This window comes from Tursiops truncatus, chromosome 13 (genome assembly GCF_011762595.2).
Source record: "Tursiops truncatus isolate mTurTru1 chromosome 13, mTurTru1.mat.Y, whole genome shotgun sequence".
Lineage (NCBI taxonomy): Eukaryota > Metazoa > Chordata > Mammalia > Artiodactyla > Delphinidae > Tursiops > Tursiops truncatus.
The window spans coordinates 29,418,658-29,429,506 of record NC_047046.1 but is presented as its reverse complement, the minus strand read 5'-3'; the positions used below and the strand labels follow the sequence as shown (position 1 = coordinate 29,429,506).

Below are 10,849 nucleotides of genomic sequence, written 5' to 3'. Positions count from 1 at the left end.
TTCGATGGAGAAATCAAAAGCTTTACAGACAAGCAAAAGCTAAGAGAATTCAGCACCACCAAACCAGCTCTACAACAAATGCTAAAGGAACTTCTCTAAGTGGGAAACACAAGAGAAGAAAAGGACCTACAAAAACAAACCCAAATTTCTCCAAAGAAGATATACAGACTGCCAACAAACACATGAAAGAATGCTCAACATCATTAATCATTAGAGAAATGCAAATCAAAACTACAATGAGATATCATCTCACACCAGTCAGAATGGCCATCATCAAAAAATCTAGAAACAATAAATGCTGCAGAGGGTGTGGAGAAAAGGGAACACTCTTGCACTGCTGGTGGGAATGTGAATTGGTTCAGCCACTATGGAGAACAGTATGGAGGTTCCTTAAAAAACTACAAATAGAACTACCATATGACCCAGCAATCCCACTACTGGGCATATACCCTGAGAAAACCGAAATTCAAAAAGAGTATTGTACCAAAATGTTCATTGCAGCTCTATTTACAATAGCCCGGAGATGGAAACAACCTAAGTGCCCATCATCGGATGAATGGATAAAGAAGATGTGGCACATATATACAATGGAATATTACTCAGCCATAAAAAGAAACGAAATTGAGCTATTTGTAATGAGGTGGATAGACCTAGAGTCTGTCATACAGAGTGAAGTAAGTCAGAAAGAAAAAGACAAATACCGTATGCTAACACATATATATGGAATTTAAGAAAAAAAAAATGTCATGAAGAACCTAGGGGTAAGGCAGGAATAAAGACGCAGACCTCCTAGAGAACGGACTTGAGGTTATGGGGAGGGGGAAGGGTGAGCTGTGACAGGGCGAGAGAGAGTCATGGACATATACACACTAACAAACGTAGTAAGGTAGATAGCTAGTGGGAAGCAGCCGCATGGCACAGGGATATTGGCTCAGTGCTTTGTGACAGCCTGGAGGGGTGGGATAGGGAGGGTGGGAGGGAGGGAGACGCAAGAGGGAAGAGATATGGGAACATATGTATATGTATAACTGATTCACTTTGTTATAAAGCAGAAACTAACACACCATTGTAAAGCAATTGTACCCCAATAAAGATGTTAAAAAAAAAATAAAACCCAAAACAATTAATAAAATGGTCATAGGAACATACATATTGATAATTACCTTAAACGTGAATGGATTAAATGCTCCAACCAAAAGACATACCTTTGCTGAATGGATACAAAAACAAGACCCATATATATGCTGTCTACAAGAGACCCACTTCAGACCTAGGGAGACATACAGAATGAAAGTGAGGGATGGAAAAAGATATTCCACGCTAATGGAAATCAAAAGAAAGCTGGAGTAGCAATACTCATATCAGATAAAATAGACTTTAAAATAAAGAATATTACAAGAGACAAGGAAGGACACTACATAATGATCAAGGGGTCAATCCAAGAAGAAGATATAACAATTATAAATATATATGTACCCAACATAGGAGCACCTCAATACATAAGGCAACTGCTAACAGCTATAAAAGAGGAAATTGACAGTAACACAATAATAGTGGGGGACTTTAATACCTCACTTACACCAATGGACAGATCATCCAAAGTGAAAATAAATAAGGAAACAGAAGCTTTAAATGACACAATAGACCAGATAGATTTAACTGATATTTATAGGACATTCTATCCAAAAACAGCAGATTACACTTTCTTCTCAAGTGCACATGGAACATTCTCCAGGATAGATCACATCTTGGGTCACAAATCAAGCCTCAGTAAATTTAAGAAAATTGAAATCATATCAAGCCTCTTTTCTGACCACAACGCTATGAGATTAGAAATGAATTACAGGGAAAACGTAAAAATCACAAACACATGGAAGCTAAACAATACGTTACTAAGTAACCAAGAGATCACCGGAGAAATCAAAGAGGAAATCAAAAAATACCTAGAGACAAATGACAATGAAAACACGACGATCCAAAACCTATAGGATGCAGCAAAAGCAGTTCTAAGAGGGAAGTTTATAGCAATACAAGCCTACCTCAAGAAATAAGAAAAATCTCAAATAAACAATCTAACCTTACACCTAAAGGAACTAGAGGAAGAAGAACAAACAAAACCCAAAGTTAGCAGAAGGAAAGAAATCATAAAGATCAGATCAGAAATAATTGAAATACAAATGAAGAAAACAATAGCAAAGATCAATAAAACTAAAAGCTGGTTCTTTGAGAAGATAAACAAAATTGATAAACCATTAGCCAGACTCATCAAGAAAAAGAGGAAGAGGACTCAAATCAATAAAATTACAAATGAAAAAGAAGTTACAACAGACACCGCAGAAATACAAACCATCCTAAGAGACTACTACAAGCAACTCTATGCCAATAAAATGGACAACCTGGAAGAAATGGACAAATTCTTAGAAAAGTATAACCTTCCAAGACTGAACCAGGAAGAAATAGAAAATATGAACAGACCAGTCACAAGCAATTAAATTGAAGCTGTGATTAAAAATCTTCTGACAAACAAAAGTTCAGGACCAGATGGCTTCACAGGTGTGTTCTATCAAACATTTAGAGAAGAGCTAACACCCATCCTTCTCAAACTCTTCCAAAAAATTGCGGAGGAAGGAACACTCCCAAGCTCATTCTATGAGGCCACCATCACCCTGATACCAAAACCAGACAAAGATACTACAAAAAAAGAAAATTACAGACCAATATCACTGATGAATATAGATACAAAAATCCTCAACAAAATACTAGCAAACAGAATCCAACAACACATTAAAAGGATCATATACCATGATCAAGTGGGATTTATCCCAGGGATGCAAGGATTCTTCAATATATGCAAATCAATCAGTGTGATACACCATATTAACAAATTGAAGAATAAAAACCATATGATCATCTCAATAGATGCAGAAAAAGCTTTTGACAAAATTCAACACTGATTTATGATAAAAACTCTCCAGAAAGTGGGCATAGAGGGAACCTACCTCAACATAATAAAGGACGTATACAACAAACCCACAGCAAACATCATTCTCAATGGTGAAAAACTGAAAGCATTTCCTGTAAGATCAGGAACAAGACAAGGATGTCCACTCTCACCACCATTATTCAACATAGTTTTGGAATTCCTAGCCACGGCAATCAGAGAAGAAAAAGAAATAAAAGGAATCCAAGTTGGAAAAGAAGTAAAACTGTCACTGTTTGCAGATGACATGATACTATACATGGAGAATCCTAAAGATGCCACCAGAAAACTACTAGAGCTAATCAATGAATTTAGTAAAGTTGCAGGATACAAAATTAATGCACAGAAATCTCTTGCATTCCTATACACTAAAAACGAAAGACCAGAAAGAGGAATTAAGGAAACAATCCCATTCACCATTGCAACAAGAAGAATAAAATACCTAGGAATAAACCTACCTAGGGAGACAAAAGACCTGTATGCAGAAAACTATAAGACACTGATGAAAGAAATTAAAGATGATACCAACAGATGGAGAGATAAACTGTGTCTTGGATTGGAAGAATCAACATTGTGAAAATGACTCTACTACCCAAAGCAATCTACAGATTCAGTGCAATCCCTATCAAATTACCAATGGCATTTTTTACAGAACTAGAACAAAAAATCTTAAAATTTTTATGGAGACACAAAAGACCCCGAATAGCCAAAGCAGTCTTGAGGAAAGAAAGCGGAGCTGGAGGAATCAGACTCTCTGACTTCAGACTATACTACAACTTACAGTAATCAAGACAATATGGTACTGGCACAAAAACAGAAATATAGATCAATGGAACAAGATAGAAAGCCCAGAGATAAACCCACGCATATGGTCAACTAATCTATGACAAAGGAGGCAAGGATATGCAGTGGAGAAAAGACAGCCTCTTCAATAAGTGGTGCTGGGAAAACTGGACTGCTGCATGTAAAAGAACGAAATTAGAACACTCCCTAACACCATACACAGAAATAAACTCAAAATGGATTAGAGACCTAAATATAAGACTGGGCACTATAAAACTCTTAGAGGAAAACATAGGAAGAACACTCTTTGACATAAACCACAGCAAGATCTTTTTTGATCCATCTCCTAGAGAAATGGAAATAAAAACAAAAATAAATGGGACCTAATGAAACTTCAAAGCTTTTGCACAGCAAAGGAAACCATAAACAAGACGAAAAGACAGCCCTCAGAATGGGAGAAAATATTCACAAACGAATCACTGGACAAAGGATTAATTTCCAAAATATGTAAACAGCTCACGCAGCTCAATATTAAAAAAACAAACAACCCAATCCAAAAATGGGCAGAAGACCTAAATAGACATTTCTCCAAGGAAGACATACAGATGGCCAAGAAGCACATGAAAAGCTGCTCAACATCACTAATCATTAGAGAAATGCAAATCAAAACTACAATGAGGTATCACCTCACACCAGTTAGAATGGGCATCATCAGAAAATCTACAAACAACAAATGCTGGAGAGGGTGTGGAGAAAAGGGAACCCTCTTGCACTGTTGGTGGGAATGTAAATTGATACAGCCACTATGGAGAACAGTATGGAGGTTCCTTAAAAAACTAAAAATAGAATTACCATATGATCTAGCAATCCCACTACTGGGCATATACCCAGAGAAAACCATAATTCAAAAAGACACATGCACCGCAATGTTCATTGCAGCACTATTTACAATAGCCAGGTCATGGAAGCAACCTAAATGCCCATTGACAGGCAAATGGATAAAGAAGATGTGGTACATATATACAATGGAATATTACTCAGCCATAAAAAGGAGCGAAATTGGGTCATTTGTTGAGACGTGGATGGATCTAGGGACTGTCATACAGAGTGAAGTAAGTCCAAAGAGAAAAACAAATATCGTATATTAACGCATATATGTGGAACCTAGAAAAATGGTACGATGAACCGGTATGCAGGTCAGAAATAGACACACAGATGTAGAGAACAAACGTATAGACACCAAGGGGGGAAAGCCGCGGGGGGGGGGTGGTGGTGTGATGAATTGGGTGATTGGGATTGACATGTATACACTGATGTGTATAAAATTGATGACTAATAAGAACCTGCTTATAAAAAAATAAAGTCAAAAATAAGTAAAATAAAATAAAATGGTAAAGCGTTCGCCCATCTGGCAGCGCGGGGGCTAAGGCCTGAGCGAGGGAGACATGATGAGGCTGTTTTACTGAAGGAGAACATTTTACTTCTGTGAGCAGCACGTTGAGCTACCTTCCTCACGTTGGCCACTGACTAGGATACCTGTCATTCAGAGATTCTGAACGAGAATTCACTGCCACAGTACTGCTCTTCTGCACGGGAGGCCCAGTGGAGCTCACCTGTCTCCGTTGACTTTCAGGAGGGACACAGGAGGTGAGCTTGCCGGTGAACCCCTAGGTGCAGAGTGCTGTTCTGCCCTGGCCTGCAGGTTGGATGCACCTCCTGACAGGTGGGGCCCAGGAGCTCCTTCTTGGGATCCCTGACCTCCTCTCCCCCTGCCACCCGTGGAGGAGGCTCATGGGGAATTAAATAGCCCTGGGGTTGGAGTGAGTCAGCTGCCGTGTTGCCGGGTTACACCCACCACCAACAAAACACGGGCCCTCATTGGGCGGCACAGCCTGTTGAGAAATCCGAAGCCACAAGAATGCTGTTTCCTGCCCTCCTGCCCCACGGGGAGCCTCCCAGGGCTGTGGGCTCTGCCTGAGTCCCAGACACATACCGTCCACGCTGCGTGGACCCCGTTGAAATATAACACCTGATGACCGTCCGAGCCTGGGGCTGGGAGGAGATGCCCCCTTTCCTGTGTTTTCAGCCCTAAGCCTCCCTCCTGGCCCTTCCAGAAGGCTGGGTGAGTCTTTGCCCCCCAGGACTTTTCCAGTTGTCCTTGTCAGCACTCCCCATCCTTCCTCCGAAGACCCCATGGTCCCTCTACCTCAGTCCTCCTCTCTGCTGAAGGCCAGTGGGGGTGACTGTCACTCAGTCATTCAGTGGGTACTTACCAATCACCTCCTAGGTGCCTGGCACTGCTAGGATCCTGGCCCCTTAAAAACAAAACGTGATCCCGATCGTAGGAGATCCACAGCCCGTTAGGGAGACAGAATCTCACCAGGATGATGGCAGCCCCCAGGCTGCTCTCGAGGAGGGGGTGCTGCGCGGAGCTCTCCAGGAGGCCACGTGGAAGCGGGTGGGGAGGGGTGGACCAGAGCAGGTGCAAGGTCCAGAAACAGACGTGAGCACAGCAAGGTCCCAGAGCGGCTGTCCCGTCGGGCATGAACAGGGAGGACTCAGGCAGGAAGCCTCGTCCTGCTAAGGCACTGGGTTTCATTGGTTGGAAGACATGGAAGAATTCTATTCACGGGAATACTTGATGGATCTGTAGTTTTGAGAGATCCCCACGGTGGGCCTGGGAGTGATAGATTGCAGGAGACTGCAGGACCAGTTAGAGGCAGCAGCAGAAACCTGAGTGATGGAGACGAGGGCCTGATCACTTCGGGCTGAGAGGGGAGGGGACGCCTTGTAGGCACCTCCAGGGCTTTGGGCCTAGGAAACAGCAGGTTTACAGGGAGAGCCGCCGGTTGGTGGCTGAAAGGTGGTGAGTATAAATAGAGAAGTGATGGTTTCCAAGCCCCTTTGCTTTCCACACGGCTATGAGCCCTCTGAGGCTGTAACCGCATGCCCAACACAGGCCAGTCTGCTGGAGGCAGCCGCCCATCCCACATCCCGACCCGTAATGCTTTCACCAGCACCCCCGCCCCGCTGTCACCCAGCTCTGCACGCTCATCCCGACTCCGTTTCTTCTTATGGTCCCTGGAAGTTGGTGTCTTTCTCCGTGGTCTCCAGGGTGACTTCTGGGAGTCCTGACTTTGTGTATGTAGCTTCATCTTGAAAGTCTGAAAATACTCTTTCCCATCAAAATGGACTAGCTGTGTGTTTATCCCTTGGCTTGGGCGGACTCGTTTCAGTTTACCTCTTTAAGGCCTATCACAGCGCCCAGCCTGTGGCAGACATTCGGTAAATATTTGTTGAAAGAAATGAAGGAAAGTCATGGATGCCATGTCTCCTGTGATGGTGATTACAGAAGACCGGTTGATGCTGACGCCTTCCAGTCTCCCCGGGCTGTGTGTGGCCTCCCCCGAGACACAGCTGGGGGGTTCCAAGGTCACCGAATGGTCACACATCTACCAGGGGCCCCGAGGAAGCAGCCACTCACCTCCGCAGGGTTCTCCTTTCAGATTGTAGCTGTACCATTTGTTCCAGCGACAATTCTTGGACACCAACCAGGTGTCCCGCAGCTCAGCACATTTCTGATGCTGGCTGACCCACAGTTAACACCGACCCCATGGGTCATGAACTCGGTCCCACGAGACTACCCGCCCCTTCAGACGCCAGCTCAGGTCTTGGTTATCCCCAAGTCACCCACGCTTCTGCGCAGCAGACGACGCATTTTGGGGGTCCATGACTGGCCCGCCCAGGTTCAATAATTCACTAGAACAGACAGAACTCAAGAAAGCACTAGACTTATGATTCATTTTTATAAAGGGTACAACTCAAGACCAGGCAAATGGAAGAGACACATAAGACAAGGTTTGGGGGGCAGGGAGGGGCTGTTGCGTGGAGCTCTAATGCCCTCTCCGGGCACCCCACCCTCCCAGCACCTCCGTGTGTTCACCAGCCCGCAGCTCCCCACGCCTTGCGTTCGAGGCTTCGTATTGAGCTGTCATTACTTGGTCGTGACTGATTAAGTCTCCAGCCCCCGCCCAAGGTTGGGAGTAGGGTTGAAAGTTCCCCCTCCTCTAGTCAGCTGGGCAACCAGCTCCGGGTCCTGCAGCCACTTCTGACACGGCCCCACCCCATCAGAAACTCAGGTGTGGTCTCCTGGGGGCTCTTAATGAATAACAAAGACGCCGACCCCTGGGGAAACTCCATGGGCTTCAGGAGTTCTGCACCAAGAACCAGGGACAAAGACATATTTCGTGTGATATCACCGTGGTGAGACACACTTTCTCAGACCCAGGAGTGGGTGGTCCTTCTAATCTCAGGTCATTTAAGAGGAGCGGGACTTGCCTGGCCTCCAGACTCCTGGCATGAGAACCTGTTCTACAGGACGGGCTGCACCTGGCCCTGCCTCTGCCCCTCCTCCAGCGTGCTGCAGTTTGGGGTTCTTTCTTTGTCTGTAAAGATCGAAGGAACGGCTTCTGGAATGTGGGTGCCTGTTTGCTCGTTGTGACAGGAGCAAAGGGGGCAGAGCCAGAGGGCCCCGCGTTGGCCCCTGTCTCTGCCCCGAGTCACTGTGTCACCTTGGCAAGTCATTTGTTTAACGAGACCCATTTCGAAACCTGGGGGAGATCTGAGGACGCGCTTCTCTTCTCTCTGCATTTCAGGGCCCAGCATTGTTGGCTCTGAGAGAACTAACCCTTCTCGGAGGTTTACTGTGGTCCTTGGGATGGATAGGTTGTATTGCATTGCAAGTGACTTTGTTCTCACCGTAACCCTGGCAGAAACTTTTCTGCTCGTCTTCGTCCAGCGAGGGGGCTGATGAGAGGGGAGTTAAGAACGCAGGGGAGGTGTCGCTGCAGCTTCCTTGGTTGCCAGATGGGCCCCTACCCCAGGGAGAGATGAGCAAACACAGCCCGTCTTATCTGCTCCACCTTTGGGCAGAGAGGAGCCCCACCCTTCAATTTGTGGTTTGATAAAGACTGCCAGGAAGACAGAAGAAATAGGGTGACTTGCCAAACTGAACCTAGACAAGCCCTCTTCTGAAATATTTCAACTGTAAAATTCACCGCCACCAAAAAACTGAAGACTTATTTTTAATAACTGAGAGGCCCAGGGCTTGTCTGTTAGAACACAAGAAAGAGGGTAGATTCGGGAGGGTCATTTTGCCCGGTGCATCTTTGGTGAGAACGATGACTCAAGTGCAGATTCCAGCTGACACTCAGGAGGCCTCTTTTCTCCTGGGACCACCGTCTTGAAGGTGGCAGTGGGACCCTTTCCCAGGAAGTGCCTGAAAAGTCCTCCTCTCATATGATTTGGGGTCTGGAGAGAATTTAAATGCCAGGTAGAAGTTGCCCAGTAACTTTTTTTTTAATATACATTTATTTTATTTCTGGCTGCACTGGGTCTTCGTTGCTGCGCGCGGGCTTTCTCTAGTTGCGGCGAGCGGGGGCTACTCTTCGTTGCGGTGCGCGGGCTTCTCATTGTGGTGGCTTCTCTTGTTGCGGAGCACGGGCTCTAGGCACGTGGGCTCAATAGTTGTGGTGCACGGGCTTAGTCGCTCCGCGGCATATGAGATCTTCCTGGACCAGGGCTCGAACCCATGTGCCCTGCATTGGCAGGAGGATTCTTAACCACTGCGCCACCAGGGAAGCCCTTCCCAGTAACTTTATGCACCGGTTGAAACCGTCGATGAGGCCTGTAGAAGAACTGCCCTCCCAGTTTTGATTTTCCCTGCCCTCTGCCCTTTCCCTGTAGCATCCCCCTAGCCCAGCCCTGCATTCTCTTGCCTGCAGCACTGGAGGAGCTGGCGAACTCTCCCCTGCCTCCCCGTCTAGTCCCTTTCGTGCCCCTGTTTCCCTAGGATGTGGAGCTGATCCTGTCGCTGGCCCTCCGTGACCACTAGGTGCCCACCTGCCCGTCCACGATCCCTGCTGGACCCTCTCAGCCCCATCACTGACTTTCTCTGCACTCAGACCCCACGTCCTTCATTGTCAACCCTCCATTGTACCCAAGGCAGTGCTGGCTGGGTGCAGAGTTGACTTTCCATGGCACCGGGGATGGGGGAATGAGGGCGCTCCCCACCTGGGGGGCCTTTGTCAGGCTGCTGTATCACAGGCCCTGGTCCATGTTCTCACTGCCGCTCGTGGCCACACTTCAGTGACCTCCTCCAAGGCACCTGCCTGGGTTCCGTTGATCAAATGCATGGCTCTCCACCCCGCTACTCCTGAGCACTTTGCTGTCCACACAGATATGACAATGTTGTTCCTTCGCGTGTCTGTGGGTGTGTGTGTCTTCGCTCTCAAGTGTAGATTCCAAAAGGCAGGGACTAGGGTTTTCTCTACACCTGAAAGAAAGGCTGGCATACAACAGCACTCACTAAATATTGGTTGAATACATCAGTAAACTTCTGGAGAACAGGCACTGTGTCTTTTTAAATGTTTGGATCCACCGCAGTATGTTCACATGAAAAGTACATCAATAAATGTCTTTTTAGATTATTCATCTAAATGTGCTGTTGGAGTTGTGAACATGCTCACTGCCAAACTTCCAGATCATGTCACATATTTTCTCTGATTTATAAAAGGCAATATATGGAAATCCTTAGAAAAGCATGTATGCATGCATGCGCACATACACAAATTTTTAAAAATATTGAGTCATTATTATGGGAAAAAATTTTGGAATCAATCCTAACTCCGAAAGCTGGCCTTACTCCTAAAACCTTTTCCTACTGTTCTGGAGTTCTTTCCTTCGGTGGGACCGGGGACAGTAGTTTATCTCCATGGATGCCAGAGAGCAGGTTTTAAACTTGAAAAAGCCTCACCCATCTTAGGTTTCCAATACTTGCTGAGCAACCGAGTTATTATTCTGCAGGACCACAAGGGAGCTGTTTGCACGTGAGCTTTTTCTTTGCTCTGTCGGGTTATTTATCCTGTACAAACGAGCATTCATCTCTGTCTGGGTTTGCCCTCTTTTCCAGGGAGGTGCCCTTGAAGGATGCTAAGGAGTATGCAGAGTCCATTGGTGCTGTTGTGGTTGAGACCAGTGCAAAGAACGCAATTAATATAGAAGAGCTCTTTCAAGGAATCAGTAAGT

General features: G+C 45.7%; 1 protein-coding gene across 2 annotated transcripts in view; it reads left to right on the top strand.

Moving 5' to 3' along the window:
* The window catches only part of RAB31 (RAB31, member RAS oncogene family), a 112,377-nt gene that overhangs the window by 84,402 nt on the left and 17,126 nt on the right, over nt 1–10,849 (top strand). For both annotated transcript variants that reach the window (XM_033837566.2, XM_019920774.3), the window contains exon 6: nt 10,734–10,843. In XM_033837566.2, the coding sequence (XP_033693457.1) occupies nt 10,734–10,843 (110 nt within the window). The remainder of the gene's footprint in view (nt 1–10,733; nt 10,844–10,849) is intronic.